We start from the raw sequence: 16,033 nt of genomic DNA, 5'->3' as shown, positions 1-16,033 counted from the left end.
ACGGACCCCTTGCAATTACACCACGGACCACTAGGGGTCCGCGGACCCCCGGTTGAGAAACACTGGACTAAAGGGAGGACCAACGTGTCTACTTATCCATGCACGTTACAGTACGTTATACCTGATTTAAGTTTAAACAACTTCGCTGTTAAGTGTGTAAATTAACACATTGGCATTTGTGTTGTATTTAATTTCATGTTGAACAGGGCACCCTTTTTTTAAAATAAAATATGCTTTAACGTGATAACTGTCATTGTCCTCAATCATAAAATCAGTGGAACTGCCAAAACACGTTGCTCGTGAAAGAAGCGTCTGCTTGAGCCCGCTAAGGCACGCGCACACACGTGCGCGTGATCGGGATGGTGCCACCCCCGCCTTCATTGGAGCCAGGAAAATGCCCTGTTTTTTGGAAACACAGGTCAAGATGTGCCCTCGGGTCTGCATTCCACAGACGTAAAATCAGAGACTCTCCACGGACCCCCCCCCCAGCTACCTGGTGCCGTGTCCTCACCAGAACCCGGTGTGCTGCGGCTGGTTCCCCCCTAACCCGGAGACACGTGTTGACACAAGCGAGCCCGCCCTGCGACCTCTCCCCCAGAAAACGGCTCAAAACATCAAGCCAGCTCTGCCTGTACGGGTTTGCGTTTCCTAAAAATATCCAACCTGTGTCCTACTTGGCACCGGGTCAGGCTCAAGGAGCACGCGGCCCGGTAGTGACGGTAACGGCTCTGTAGAGAAACGACACGGAAAGGAAAGGCGAGCTTAGGTCGGCTCGGAGGGGTCAGGGTGCCATGAGCATCGGTGAATAAAAGGCAGATGTTTGCACGAAGCCGCAGTCAAACAGCTCGAAGGAATATTAATTACCCCGAATCACGACCCGGATTAACAGCAGGACGCCACTCCTACCTAAAACGACCGTGGGCGGTCAAAATGACGGCCGGTGTTTAAACTCTATATTGTGTCAGGATAAACACCCAGTTGAGATATGAATGCATTACATATGTAAGTGTGTCTGTTAAGAAACGACAGGCACTAAAGTTAACATTTTAACAACCATAATACTATTTTTAACCAATTTAAACTTCCAGACTTGAATAACAAAATTGAAAAGTGAAAATTTTACCTGAAAAACAACACAGAAAACACATATTGCTAATCCAACAAATGTAAAGGGCCTACAAAAGGTGACATGTAAAAAAAGAACTGAAAATAAATATTGAAAGAGTCCCCAACAACGCCCGGAACTTAAAACTACCAGAACGACACGGTTTTTAAACTCTATATTGTGTCAAGATAAATACCCAGTTGGGATATTAATGCACTGCATATGTCAGCATGTCTGTTATGAAACTAACTGGCACCAAAATTAACATTGTAACAACTTTAATACTATTTTTCAAACAATTTAAAATGGCCGCTGTCCAACGCCTGTAGATACTGCAGCGCCTAGGTGGTAGTCATGGTGCGTCTGTAACCAGACATGTTGGACATCATCACAAACCAAGTTTAGACTATTTCTCTGCACTGGAGGGCGCTAGTGTGTTTCTAGTACAGAGCAACGAACTTCACGAAGGAAATGACGCCGCCAACACACGTCATCAATACTGACATGACGCGCACGATGACGCGCAACTTACGAGCCGTCATTTTGACCGCTCTTGGTCGTTCTAGGTAGATCTTAAAATTATTTTTTTGTGTGCAACTGATCTAAAACTCATTTTAATAAAAACATATGCAATATTAGGCGTATTCAGGGAGCGGCGGCGGCGGGTCTGTATCTTCTATTTTTCACCAAGTTATGAAACTCTGAAAATTCAAACCGGTCAAAATGAGCGGGTCTGTCGTTCTGGTGTTCAGGTGAGCGCGTATGGGAAAGCCAGCGAGACAAAGCCAAAAAAGAAAGGGAGAGAGAGAGAGAGAGAGACAAAGAGAGGTGTTGAAAGGAGATGGAAAAAAAGTAGGGTGAATTCACTGAGTCATATGGGTACTGCCGTGCCATTCAGGTGTGTCTAAACAGCGCCAGTTTCTGACAGCTAGACAGATCCACTGGCGTCAGGCGGCCACCCACACATGATGCACTTGTGTCACAGCACATTGTGAGGCGTGCATACCTCCCCATGCCTCAGACGCTGCCGGCAGGGGCTGCATGTGCATGCGTGATTATGTACGCGAAATTTTTTTTTCTTCCCGAGCGTACAATAGGGGCTTAGTCTCTGCAGCACGCTCCGGTGCCACTCGCAATGAGAAACATCCAAGTAGAACCAAGAGGGCAACAAGAGGGCCAAAGGGGTGAAAGAGAGGGCAGAGCTGCAACAATTATATCGAGGACGGGGACAGTCGGGATAAAATGTGAAGTTTTGGACAACTGAGTAATAAACTAAACGAAGATTTTGAAATAACGTTTTGGCGAGTTCATGAAAATAAAACATCCAGTATGTCAGTGCTATCCAGTAACTGCTCAGCCACCAGTGGAGGCACCAACATAAACACGATGACTCCTGTAGCTGTGAGGTCTACTCACCCTTTCCACTTGGCCCTCTTTGTTCTTTGTCTTGAAGATGTGCAGGCGGGGCAGAGTGGTCTCAGCGTAGGCCTTGTCCTCAAAGCCCTCCAGCAGACGCCCTTGGAAGGCCAACCGGCACGCGTTGGCGTGGATGTCCGTATCCAGCTTGGAGCCAATCACCAAGCAGAGCGAGGGGCATGTGACCGGCCGCTCAAACTCTAAGAGGGCCCATTGCTGCGGGTCGGGTCCCAACCCTGCCTCTCCCTGACCGGTGATGTAGTGATCCTGGTAGAGATACTCCTGGTCAAAGGAGAAGGGCGAGTCCAGAGGGCAGGGTTGCGGGTCTGAAGGGGACGGTGTAGCAACGGACGGGGACTTGGGCGTCTCCACAGGCGGCAGACCAAAGAAGGTCACCCTTGCCATGACGGTCTCGTGGCCAACAGTGATGTGGAACTTGGCACGGGTGGCGAGCGAGCCCTTGAAATAGCCGATCTTTCTGAGAGAGATGAGGGCTGCATTGAGGGTGTGCAGGGAGCCCGGGGTGCATACCACGCCGCGCTCCAAAAGTTTCGGATCAAACTGTGTCACGCACACGCCCACACGGTCCCCCTGCAGGGCTCCTGACACGGGCTTCCGGAACATCTGTATGGACTTCACCTTCTTGGTCACCTGATGGCAGAAAAGGCAGAGGGACCATGACTACTAAACCCCGGACAGATAACACCATTGACCGAGATCTGCTTTTTCATTCCTGTTTAAATTTAAACCCGACGCCAGCGTATCGTGTAAAAGCCCGTATCTCCCAGAAGCAACGTCTCTGCAAATGAGAAAAAGTAGATTGTTTTGTTTTTTTTGCTGACTTTCGACCGCCACGTTTCAGTGACCTAGGGTGACCCCGACACGCGTTTCATTTACACACGACATCTCAACAAGACGGACAGTCAATCATATTGATAAGAAAGGAAAACAAACAAATACATAAACAGTAACAACGTGTGAGCTATGAAGGTTTCTGAAAGGCAATATTTAAAATATTTAAGGGCAACAAAAAAAAATAAAATTCTCCTCTTTCTACGGCATGAAGAAACTCTTCCAGAGGGTACTAAACAAACACATGCTTTGCAACGAGGCTCAATTTTTTTTTTATCAAAATATAGAAACAATTATAAGCATTTTTGAATCCATCAAAACAATTAGCTAGTTCATTAATGAATTGGTTAAAATATTAGATTTTATTTATAATGTCAAAAGAAGTGCAAAATGTACCTTCTTCCTTAAAAAAAAGCCTTCTCTATTAACATAATTCCACCGGCCTCGGTCGTATGGCTAATAAAATAATCTATCGAATCCATCTATGCTTATGAAGTATATTTATGTTTAAGAAGTATATATATATATTAAGCATGAAGGAAACTATTAGGATGATAATTTTGGGGGAAAAAATAAGCAAGAATTGTGAAAGATTATCATCAGACATCCAAATCAATTCTTTTGAAATACACATTAGTATTCCTTTACGTATTGCATTTCGTTAAAAGAATTACAGGTCAAAATTAGAATAAAAATATTTTATTTTTCATGTTGATTTTTTCCCTCATCTGGTTTTGCTGTACTTGTGAATTCAGTAGTGCCAGTGCTGGGTTTGAGTTGTTGTTGTTGCGTACCAAGCATAAAAATGTTAAAGACAGCAGACGGCCATAAAAAACGGTTTATTTGGCCTTCTGCTGCCACCTAGTGGCGAGTTTCATAATCCCCAACACTGCCCGGCCAAGCTGAAAGTATGAGCGACGGCATCTGGTCTAAATTAAGCAACTCCTGCGCTGCCAACCCGGCCGCAGTGCCCTCACCCTTCTGTCCCAACCCCAGCCACGCTACAGACACACAACGACACATGCCCTCACCACAGTCTGCCCTCCCTCCCTCCCTCCCTCCTTCTCCTCCCTACTCCTCTTCTGGTCAACTCCCGAAACCTCTGACACGCACAGAAACAAACGCTTCCAGCACCGGGAAGCTGGCTCGCTCGTCAAGCTCGGAGCGTACCTTCAGGGCCGGGATCTCCACGACGTCGTTGACAGCCAGCGAACCCTGGAGGACGGTGCCGGTCATGACTGTTCCCTGACCGCGGATGGAGAAGCAGTGGTCCACGGCCATCAGCAGGGCACCCTCGGGATCCCTGCGAGGGAGGTACGTCTGTTTCTTCAGCAGCTGAGACAGAAAACACCACACACACACACACACACACACACACACACACACACACACACACACACACACACACACACACACACACACACACACACACACACAGCTCCTGCCATAACACTGCAAGGTCACTGCTCACTGCAGGCACTAGACTGGATCTTGAGTATGTCAACAGACACGCAAAAAAACACAAAAGCTCTTAATTGGAACCATATCTGGCTGGTGTTGAGTCTGTCCATCCTGTGGCTTCGTAAACACTGCCTGCCACGGTGTCTCCTGGTCTGACAGGCCCCTGATGTGCAAGTCATACTGCTGCACTCCAGCAAGAACGCCAGCTCTCCTGCTGTTTACTCTCAGTAAACTAGGACCCCAAGTCGCGTTTTACTTCACAGGGAAACGTCACACGTCCGCGTACTTCATGTATGCTGTCTTTTTCATAGGCAGCACTGCTAACAAGGAAAATGGACCGGTGGGGGGGGTGGGGGGGTATGGCCTGGCATTACCTCTATGAGCTCTGGAACTCCCTGTGGCTCTTCTGTATCCGGGGCCTCTGGGCCACCTGGCTTTGCTGCCACAGCGATCACCGGACATCCTTTAAATCTAGTCGACGGAGAGAGAGAGTCATGAGTTAACTGCAACCCCCTTTTCACCCCAATTGTATCCAGCCAATTACCCCACTCTTCCAAGCCATTCCAGTCGCTGCTCCACCCCCTCTGCTGATCCGTGGAGGGCTGCAGACTACCACATGCCTCCTCCGATACACGTGGAGTCGCCAGCCGCTCCTTTTCAACTGACAGTGAGGAGTTTCACCAGGGGGACGTAGCGCATCTGGAGGATCACGCTGTTTCCCCCAGTTCACCCTCCCCTCTAACAGGCGCCCCGACCGACCAGAGGAGGCGCTACTGCAGCGACCAGGACACACACCCACATCCAGCTTCCCACCGGCAGACACGGCCGATTGTGTCTGTAGGGGCGCCCGACCAAGTCGAAGGTAACACGGGGATTCGAACCAGCGATCCCTGCGTTGGTAGGCAACAGAATAGACCGCTATGCTACCTGGACGCCCCATGAGTTTCAATATTAAAACAAATTTTTTGAGCTACACAAACAGGAAAATGTTGTTTCTCCTCACTCCATGCCCAAGTGCATTTCGGCTCCTCGTGTCTGTGTTTTTCCTGTACCTGGTGCTCTCCAGCGTCTTGTGCAGTCGCTTGGTCATTTTCTCAATGGCGCCCTGTCTCTTGTTGGGAGCCAACAAGTCAACCTTGTTTAGGATGACCACCATGCGAGAGCAGGTCAGCTCGCCTATCAGCAGACACTCGGCCGTCTGAGTCTGCACCCCCTTCACCACGTCCACCACTAGCATCATCAGGTCGATGATCTGAGCCCCTGGAGCAGAACAAACACACACATCACAAACTTGAGAAACACGGAAGGAGTGTTGATGAAGCAGAATAACACTGACCTCAGACCTACTGGTTAATACCCAACTTGGTTTTGCAGATCTGAATTTGAATATTGGAATTACACAATATCTACTGTCTGTCCACACTAACACATAAATACTGCCAAATACCGCCACATCTCCGGTTGCTACGTTCCTTTTGTAATTCTGTGGCTGTCTAAAGCTTGTTTGTACACTGTGACTGTGACTGGATGGCATCCAAAAAACTTACATGTCCAGTTACGAAAGACCGTGACCCTGACAAATTCCCAACTGAAATGGCTCTTAAGTTCAAAAGTGAGCAGTTTCCCTCATTTATGTGTCCAAACTGTCCCTTGAAGCATCCTGGCTTGAGTCCATCATAAAAGCTGCATTTAAACAAAGAGTGTAACCAACGCAACTACCATCCACATTTATTTCTGAGGTGTTGTGCGTTCATACATATCTGGACTATTAAAGTCCTGTTGAAACAGCATTTCGACAATATCTGATTTCCGCATCGTGACGTATTTCCGAGGGGGACAGGACAGACAAGCGGGACGTTTCGTTGGGAGGAATTTGATTTGACCATTGAAAAGTGGCTGTGTTGCTAGCTAGCTAGCTAGCTAACTAACGAATCTTAGCTCTGTGCCAGGAAAAGCTGAAGATTGATTGATGGGTGGACGCCATGATATTATTGGGTGGAACTAGTTCGTTCAAGCCTATGTAACCACGCATCATATTTTGTTTTGCAAGAAAACATGGAATGGATTTTGATATAAAAATACAAAGAAATTGACTTTTTTGGTACTTTTTGGCGTATATTGTTAAGATAGGTGCACAATACGAACAGGGATGTGATATAAAAGGGTTAAAAATGCATTTCTCATTTCCTCTCGACTTTAAGTGAGTGCTCGAATGCTTCCGAGCAAGACTGGGGCTCTAGGAACGGCTTCTCTGAAAAGACGTCATGCTTGACGGCTGAGGAGGCCTGAAACAGTCATCTCAGAACAGCATCTAACCTTCAGGTTGATAAATACAGCCGCTGAAGTTGACAATAGTAATAAAAACAGGAACGGACGGAGAACCAAGAAAAACACAAGAACAAGAAGAGAACTGAGGGGAGGGGTGCACAAAGGGAAAGCGAGGGAGAGGAGCAGAGAGGAAGAGAGAGGGAGAAAAGGGCTAGAGGGCTGAAATTAGAGCCCCGGCTCAATTGGTTGTCTTTCCTTTGCCTCTTTTCTTTTCCTGACTTTGGCAGTCTGTCTTTCCTGTGTTCCCCCCTTTTCTCTCCTTCTATTTGGCTGTCTCTCTTTCCTGTGTTCACCCCACAAGGGACAGGAGGGGAAGTTAAATACATACCCCAATCCCCACACTTTCCTTCCTCCTTAATCTACAGCATGTGCCATCCACAGGCTCATGAGCTCCATTTGGTATGTGGATTAAACGACACAGCCAAATGTATATTTTTTTGAATAATTAACTGAATAAGTGAATGACTCTGACACCATCTGCTAGACCTTATTATCATACCACAACACATATCACCACGGTGTGTTTACATGCATTTTTTGTCTTTGTTTGGGTATGCCAAGTTTCACAAGTGGCAGCTAAAATCTTCAGCTGGGTGATGACTTGAACGAGAGGGAAGGATTAACAAAGAGACGGGGACCAAAAGGCAACAGCGTCCCTATTTTCTCTTTATAGTCTTTTATAGACTGTAGAACTGTACTCTTCTCCAGCAATCCCCGTATCTCTTCAAAATGAAACACTGAAATAAAGGCAGATTAAAAGCGCCCTCTGCTGGACAGCTCAAGTGCAAACAGCATAAACATTGTGACGGTCGGTAGACTAGAAAGCGCTACATATAAACTCAGCCTATTTATTTATTATTTACAGATGGCGCTACTAAGTGCACTAGTTTCCATCAGTTCTTGTTCAGTCTGATGAGGTGTGTTAAATTGTAAAATTTAGTGAAAAACTATTGGGACAATGCCTAAACTCTCAAAAAGTTTAAGCTCTTTTAAATGCATTCTTTTTTTTTTTTGGGCCATGGAGTCAAATACAGCACAGACATTTCAGGATTCTTCAGTGTGCATTAAGTCTTGTTTAGTCCTTTGTCACAATAATGATTTTGTGAATTCACCCCAGCTAACAGGGGGAAAGGCACATTATAGGCCAATGAAAGTTGTTCTGCACATCCAGCACAAACTATGGACGTTACCTCACGTGGACGCTGTTGTTACCTACAGATTCACATGGATTATCAACCTATCACGACTGGCCTTGCACACAACAGTGAGCATCTTCGTTAAATCAAGTGCAGCCAAGTGTCATTATACCTCCATGGCCTTCTGAGCTTTCTTGTTTGTTTTTCTATGTTTACTGGCGGTTGGCAAACAACGATGTGGTGCATTACCGCCACCACCCGGAGTGGAAAGTGGACCAGACTGTCAATTTACAAAAAAAGGAGGAAAAAAAACCTCATATCTTCTCAATCAAACTAGTTATTTCACGGGTTTTCTAGGGGGACTAAAAGCCTCTCTCAGCAGCTGCTGCACGCTTTCTGCAGAAACCCCCAGAAACATCCTTGCTGCCTCCACATTCGGAGCTTACCCCCAATGATGGTTCGAATAAGGGAGGCATGGCCGGGGCAGTCCACCAAGGTGAACTGCAGGCTGTCGTACTGCTGTCCGGCGCTCTGCTGCAGGTGAGCCGGGAGATCCACCGTGAAGGAGGAGAAGCCGAGATCCAGAGTAATGCCTCTCTCCCGGGACTGCGGGTTCTTGTCGAAGGCAGCCGTGGAGGCTGTGCTGCTCAGCGCCCTGGCAAGCGACGTCTTCCCGCTGTCGACGTGTCCCAGCACCCCCACGTTGAAGTTCAGCGTTTCAGTGCGATCGTGGCCCGAATCGGCCATGACGTCCCCCTCACGTTTAAACCCAAGCCTATGAGTTTCCACTGGAGGTTGAACCTTGAACTCGACTCGCGCGATCAAGTCTGGCTGTTCGCCTTCAAACGTTTCGTTCGTTCCGTAACAGTCACGGAGTCGCGTTAAGCTGGCCGTGTAGCTGTCCACACACACATAAAGTCAGATACATGAACTCTTTTCAAATGGCTAATCTTTAAAACCGCCCGACACAAAGTGAAAGCTAGACCCCCCCCCAGCATCAATACAGTCCGCCCCGCGGGGCAACGCGACTGAAGCGGAACCTTCCTCTAAAAGAATATGATTACAGGATGAAAACGAAACGAAAATAATTTCGCAAAGATTTATAATAAAACATTATTTCGAGGTAGCGGCGACACGCGGTGTTTGGTTGGTTTGTTGGTTTACACCGGTTAACGCTTATAATTTAAAAGTAGACCGACACTTAGCGCTTGTTTCTACTACGTCCAATTAAACGACGCACAAACGGAAACGGGCGCGGTTTACCCGAGGCTAATGACTGACATCCGTGTCAGCCAATAAGATTTGTTAGATTCAACCGGGTGGTCCAATAGCTTCGTTATCTAGAACAAATGGGCGGTACTTTTGCCCACCGCTTCCTCCTCCTTCCCCCCCTGGTAACCCGCATGGAAACACGCTGCGCCGCCTGCGTTTGAGTTTCCGCGCCGATTGTGCTGGATAGAGAGTTGGAGCAGGGGGAACACAAGGGACATTTTCTTCGCCTTGGTTGCGCCTTTGTCGTTTTAACCCCCCCCCCCAGCTCCGTTATTAATAAGGCCGCCATGAAGATCGAGGAGGTGAAAAGCACCACGAAAACTCAGCGAATTGCGTCTCATAGCCATGTCAAGGGGCTCGGGCTAGACGAGGCCGGCAATGCTAAACAGACGTCCGCGGGTCTAGTTGGACAGGAGACGGCGAGAGAGGTAACGCTACTAGCTGGTGTCCGTGACGCTGCACCGATGGCGGTTTAACTGTGTGCACGAAGCCGAGAATGAAAGCTGGTTGCAGTCGACACACGTCATTTCAGCCGGTTCAGCAACACAACCCAGTTCGGGCTGACTTATGGTGTCACTGTGCTGCGATAATTGTGACACCGGTGGCTTCGTTATTATTCAATTGGCGTGATGTCACAAGTACAAATTCAGTAGGACTCAGTTGACGGGTGAGCCGATTTTGAATTGACCACAATTCGGGGCAAATGAAATAATGTATGACGAGTGTGGTCACTCCCAAGAAACACTAAACACTTTCCAACTGGTCAGTGTAACCACGTTAGATGTACGAACAAAAATGGAAAGGAATGGATTTGTGATGGCTTACTGGCCACCCCTAACTTATTTAAAAGGTTTTGATGTGAAGGTTGATAAGCCTGTGTGTACACTAACTTCTATAACATTGGGTGGCACGGTGTCCCAGTGGTTAGCACTGTTGCCTCACAGCGAGAAGGTCCTGGGTTCGAACCCCAGGCCATCCCAGGTCCTCTCTGTGTGGAGTTTGCGTGTTCTCCCCGTGTCTGCGTGGGTTTCCTCCGGGTGCACCGGTTTCTTCCCACCATCAAAAAGACGTGCATGTTAGGGTTAATACTCCTGCCTGCGCCCCTGAGCAAGGCAATGGAAAGAAGAACTGGAGTTGGTCCCTGGGTGCTGCAGCTGCCCACTGCTCCTATACAATAGGATGGGTTACGTGCAGAGAACAAATTCATTGTAAGAATACAACGTCAAATAAAGCGGCTTTCATGTAGGCGCGAAGATGAATTATATATCATATTTGAGGATGTATGTTTTCATGCCCTCTGCGATTAGCACTCTGAATTTATCCCTAATTTGATCAGTCCTGGTTGAGTTACCAGAGATTGAATATAAAAGTTAAATAGAACTTTTCAAAGACTGAACACACATTCTTGCTCTTTTAAAATGTATAGGGCATTGCATTTAATAGTAATTTAATTTGGCATGTATCTGGGGGAAAAAAGGGGTATGGTGACAGAAGAACCGAGGATGAAGGATGTGCAGCAGGTTAGGAAGAGATGGAAACGGGTGACCCCTAATGGCTCCCGAATGGGAGCAGCCAAAAGTAGTAGTAGTAGTAGTAGTAGTAGTAGTAGTAGTAGTAGTAGTAGCAGCAGTAGCTCCATCCATCCATTATCCAAACCGCTTATCCTGCTCTCAGGGTTGCGGGGATGCTGGAGCCTATCCCAGCAGTCATTGGGCGGCAGGCGGGGAGACACCCTGGACAGGCCATCACATGGCCTAGTAGTAGTAGATGCATCTGAAAACGCAAATGGAGTTCCACTAATGTAGCATCAAAGATAGAATAGAATAGAATACACTTTATTTGTCATTTGTACATGCATACAATGAAACTCACTCTCTGTGTTTAACCCATCCTAGCTGTATAGCTAGGAGCAGTGGGCAGCCGCCGTCAGTATTATGTGATAATGCTACTCTTCACAGTAAATCTGAGACCCAGTTTTGGTACGGAACCCTCAACTGGGCGACACATAAGAGAAGCAGGTCACTAAACCGAGGTTCACAGTTCAAATCCTAGGACGGGGGTGGCTATTCCTATTCCTGGTTAGGCCAGGACTAACAACAGGAAGGTTGGCACCCAGTGTGTCACTGTGCATTTGGGCAAGGCACTTACCCCTCTGCCCTAGGTGGCACTGCTCTGCAGCTGACGCTGTACTACCTTGAATTTAGCAAAAGCAACATGGACCATAAAATTTTTTTTTTTTTTATTAACAATGGATCAATAAACTATACTAAACTATCTCAGGGGAAATGTCACTATTCCACCTTCTTGTTCCAACTTGGTGCTGGTCTTTCCAGATAATTGAATTGATGTTGTGGTATTCGTTCTCAGTGGTCTTCTATCCGTGTATATTTTTCCGACAAAACATTTTGGTTGCATTTCTTCAAGTCTCACAGAATCTTATATCTGCACACCAGCATTGTGCAGTTGTGTGTGTTTGAAATGGGGACTTGCTCCTTTTGTCCCTAGGCATGCGGCATTATTGTGGAGTTAATTCGCTCAAAGAAGATGGCAGGAAGGGCAGTGTTACTGGCCGGTCCCCCAGGAACAGGAAAGGTATGAAGCCATGTTGATTCACTGACAATGAGGAATAAGTTCTTCTTTAGTGTGCTCGTCGATTGACTCATTTCTCCTATTTCTACCTCCCCTGTCTAAAAGACTGCCCTGGCCCTGGCAATGGCGCAGGAGTTGGGCAACAAAGTACCTTTCTGCCCCATGGTCGGCAGCGAGGTCTATTCATCTGAGATTAAGAAAACTGAAGTATTGATGGAGAATTTCAGGAGGGCTATAGGTAAGTGTCATTTCATTTTTATTTCAATATAAATCAAATAGTCACCCCGATGGTCCTACACTGAGTACCATGCCACACTCTCGCTCACTCTTTGCCACATAAATGTACAAAAAAATACGTCGGTTTAATGTCTGATGGGCATTAGTCAGTCTAAACAGTGAAGTATAATTCTGTATTGAACATAATCCCTTACTGAGGAGCATGCAGCCCTTGGACTGGACAAGAAAGGTGCCCTACGCCACACTTTCCCCGATGAGCTGAAAAGCAGGATACAGGGAGGGGATTTGTGTGTGAGCGGTGTTGAAAAAGAAGGAAGGCTCAGGCGGGGGGGGGCGGGGGGTGCTTGTCTGACTGTTGACATTACCTGTCGCAGGGAAGGAAATAGAGCCTGGATTGCTAGAGAAGCAGCCATCAGCACCTTCGCTCCGCCCCTAAAACAGATCACGCAGCTATTGAAGGTGAAGGGGGGAGGGGGGGGCGTTTTGAAGTTGTCGTCGCTGTACTGATAAGAGCGGCCTGACAGACGGCCTCTGCCACAAGCGAGACTCCCTGACCTACACCGGGTGAAATCAGCCACCTGTGGCCTGCTCATACTGAGGGCATGTGGCGTATGACACAGGGAACAGGTCTTACAGGGGGACCGCGATACAGAGAAAGGTTGCTGCTGCGTTGTGCGCTCTGCCATGCACGTGCACACTCACGTTCACGCTTTTAGGTCTGCAAGAGATGTGCTGCGAAGTCGACTCAGAGGTGTCGCGATTTCCTTTTTTCAAGAATATTAAAAAATAAAACCTAATAATGGAGTCCTTATTTTGTACTCCGTGTGTGTGACTGTCTCTAATATTGTCCCCTTTTAGGACTGCGTATCAAGGAGACAAAGGAGGTGTATGAGGGGGAGGTGACCGAGCTGACACCCTGTGAGACTGAGAATCCAATGGGTGGCTATGGGAAGACGATAAGCCACGTCATCATCGGTCTAAAGACTGGCAAGGGCACTAAGCAGCTTAAGGTTAGACTGAGATGTCAGTCGATGAATATGGTGTTTAATCATAAAGGATCAAAAGTGCAACTTTGTGGTACCACTTAACAAAATACTACTGTGTAGGACATTATCACGGCAATGTGAGTGTCTTAATTCACTTGTTGTCATCTCCAGCTGGATCCTAGTATTTACGAGAGTCTTCAGAAGGAGTGTGTGGAAGTGGGAGATGTCATCTACATTGAAGCCAACAGTGGGGCTGTTAAGGTACCCCTGCCGTACACAACTGCACACAGTCACCTCCCTCAGAGTCATTCGGATGGCTGGGAAGGTCCTGTTATGGGCCAAACCGTGTTCAAAAGTATAGATGATACAAACGTAGAGATATGATGATACTTCACAAATACCTGATAAGGCCTAAGTTACGCACACAGCAAAAAGTTAAGCTTGTGGGTGGGGGGGTGGGTGTCTCCTCAGTCCTTCACGATAGTTTTATTTCATCTGTCAGTTCTGCATGAAAGCTCTGTTTCATCCCTACTCTACTCTGGAATGAACTTTTCTCATTCCTGCCGTCCTTCATGGGGCCGGCTCTTTCCCTCTATCTCTCCATCTCTCCCCATCCTGCCCTGTTCCAGCAGTGGGCTCTCTGGCCCATGCTGACAGACCGCACTGACGGCCGCTTTAATCGGCGCAGGTGGGCCGGGGGCTCAGGTTAGCTTTAGTCGGTAGCCAAGGAGGAGGGGCGGGCACCACATTTGTTACTGCTGACAGCCATTTCAGGAGCCCCTTTCTCCAACTCTTTCATCCCTCCAGCCTCATGCCCTTCCCTCTACGCAGAGCTGGCACCGGGTTCAGTCATACACCTGCCTCCACCCCCATCCCATATACTCCCTTTTCTCTGCGGAGCAATACAAGACAACCTTTGATCCGTCTGTGTTTAGGCATAGGCGGTTTTCTCTGTCGTCATTGTGATTGAAACACATTCGTCATTTTTGCAGAGACAAGGTCGTTGTGACACCTTTGCAACAGAATTCGATTTGGAGGCAGAGGAGTATGTCCCGCTGCCCAAAGGCGACGTCCACAAGAAGAAAGAGATAATCCAAGATGTCACCCTTCATGACCTGGATATCGCAAATGCAAGACCTCAGGTACCTACCTGCCACAGCTGTTATCCATCCATCCATCCATCCATCGACTTCACCTGCTTGATGGAATTCAGGGTTACAGAAGCACCGACAGTGATCACAGACTGACTCGATGGCCACAGTTCACATCCTACTGAGTAGACTGTGTGTGAACTTTAATATCTCTTGTTCGTTTTATTTTATGTCAGGGAGGCCAAGACATCCTGTCCATGATGGGACAACTGATGAAGCCCAAAAAGACAGAAATTACAGGTAGAAAAATCCACCCCTTCCAGCCCCAAAACATCCTCCTCTTCAGCTGGCTCAGCCGGCTGTTCTCCTTTATTCACGGTCTGTCGACAACGTTTCCCTTCCAGACAAGCTGCGTGCGGAGATAAACAAAGTGGTGAACAACTACATTGACCAGGGCGTGGCTGAGCTGGTCCCTGGTGTGTTGTTTGTGGATGAGGTGCACATGCTGGACATAGAGTGCTTCACCTACCTCCATCGAGCCCTGGAGAGCACCATCGCCCCGATTGTGGTGTTTGCCTCCAACAGGGGTAACTGCCTAATAAGGTGGGTGTGAGAATGTGTGCAGATATGGTTGAGTGGTGCGAGGAGTACCTCGGACATGTTGTTTGGAACAGAATGGTTGTTTTAAACAAACAGCGCTGTGTGTCTTTAACTGCTGTTCTCCAGGGGGACGGAGGACATCAGCTCTCCCCACGGGATTCCTTTGGACTTGCTGGACAGGGTCATGATCATCCGCACCATGCTGTACACGCCGCAGGAGATGAAGCAGGTGAGTCCGGTCGACACCGCGTCAGCGCGTGTGGTGCGGACGGAACGGCGTTCGTAAAGTCACTGAAAACGCTCTTGTCTGTAGATCATCAAGATCCGCGCTCAGACCGAGGGGATCAACATCAGCGACGACGCGCTGTCTCACCTGGGAGAGATCGGCACCAAGACCACCCTCAGGTAAGGACGTATTCATTCACGCGTCACTGTGAGTTGGCGTGTGTGTAGTAACGCCCGGTAACTCGCTTCTGGGGTCTTCCGTCAGGTACGCCGTGCAGCTGCTGACCCCGGCCAGTCTGCTGGGCCGTGTCCAGGGGAAGGAAAACGTGGAGAGGGAGCAGGTGGAGGAAATAAATGAGCTGTTTTACGACGCCAAGTCCTCTGCCAAGATCCTCCAGGACCAGCATCACAAATTCATGAAATGAAACTTTGAATGACCACCTTTTTTTTCCCTTCTTAACCCCCCCCCCAAAAAAAACTCAAAAATAGGACAAGCGTTTAGTTTTTTCAAGTTTTCAACTGCTTCTTTCCAACATTTCCTCCACCCATGTATAGTCCGTCTCACGCCCTTTGTGTTTTTTTCCATTTCTCTTCCTGTTAATACCCTTCCTAAGGTGTCCCTGGCTGTGCCTGACTTATTGCAGTGGCTTTTGTTCTGATAAATGAGTTTCATTCAGTTTGTTGATTTCTAAAAAAAAAAAAAAAAAAATTTTTTTCAATAAAAGCAAAATCAAG

The 16,033-nt window shown here is 47.7% G+C and overlaps 2 protein-coding genes across 3 annotated transcripts in view; one reads left to right on the top strand and one right to left on the bottom strand.

The window, feature by feature from the left end:
- Positions 1–9,284, bottom strand: part of eefsec (eukaryotic elongation factor, selenocysteine-tRNA-specific) — a 27,433-nt gene extending 18,149 nt beyond the window's left edge. Inside the window, exons 1-5 of the mRNA XM_056273384.1 lie at positions 8,745–9,284; positions 5,887–6,094; positions 5,209–5,305; positions 4,544–4,708; positions 2,522–3,172 (exon numbers count right to left, since the gene is read on the bottom strand). Of these exons, the coding sequence (XP_056129359.1) occupies positions 2,522–3,172; positions 4,544–4,708; positions 5,209–5,305; positions 5,887–6,094; positions 8,745–9,045 (1,422 nt within the window). The 5' untranslated portion in view covers positions 9,046–9,284. The remainder of the gene's footprint in view (positions 1–2,521; positions 3,173–4,543; positions 4,709–5,208; positions 5,306–5,886; positions 6,095–8,744) is intronic.
- Positions 4,558–16,033, top strand: ruvbl1 (RuvB-like AAA ATPase 1). Of its 2 annotated transcripts, none has more exons than XM_056273386.1 (11): positions 4,558–4,687; positions 12,076–12,162; positions 12,265–12,397; positions 13,255–13,406; positions 13,554–13,643; positions 14,375–14,524; positions 14,710–14,773; positions 14,878–15,076; positions 15,200–15,302; positions 15,387–15,478; positions 15,564–16,033. In XM_056273386.1, exons 2-11 carry the CDS (start codon positions 12,115–12,117, stop codon positions 15,721–15,723), a joined length of 1,191 nt encoding a protein of 396 aa, XP_056129361.1. In that variant the 5' UTR covers positions 4,558–4,687; positions 12,076–12,114; the 3' UTR covers positions 15,724–16,033. The 2 variants fall into 2 exon arrangements, with proteins under 2 accessions (XP_056129361.1, XP_056129360.1); XM_056273385.1 differs by lacking the exon at positions 4,558–4,687 and adding an exon at positions 9,763–9,998.

Source organism: Lampris incognitus, chromosome 2 (assembly GCF_029633865.1).
Source record: "Lampris incognitus isolate fLamInc1 chromosome 2, fLamInc1.hap2, whole genome shotgun sequence".
NCBI classification, from domain to species: domain Eukaryota; kingdom Metazoa; phylum Chordata; class Actinopteri; order Lampriformes; family Lampridae; genus Lampris; species Lampris incognitus.
Note: the sequence above shows the minus strand (reverse complement) of the source record. Positions and strands in the feature narration are given on the sequence as shown.

Excerpts from the sequence above, each read along its gene's own strand:
- ruvbl1 (XM_056273385.1), top strand. The coding sequence starts at position 9,858 with ATGAAGATCGAGGAGGTGAAAAGCACCACGAAAACTCAGCGAATTGCG. Across the intron at positions 12,398-13,254 it reads GAATTTCAGGAGGGCTATAG|GACTGCGTATCAAGGAGACA; the intron begins GTAAGTGTCATT and ends GTCCCCTTTTAG. Across the intron at positions 13,644-14,374 it reads CCAACAGTGGGGCTGTTAAG|AGACAAGGTCGTTGTGACAC; the intron begins GTACCCCTGCCG and ends TCATTTTTGCAG.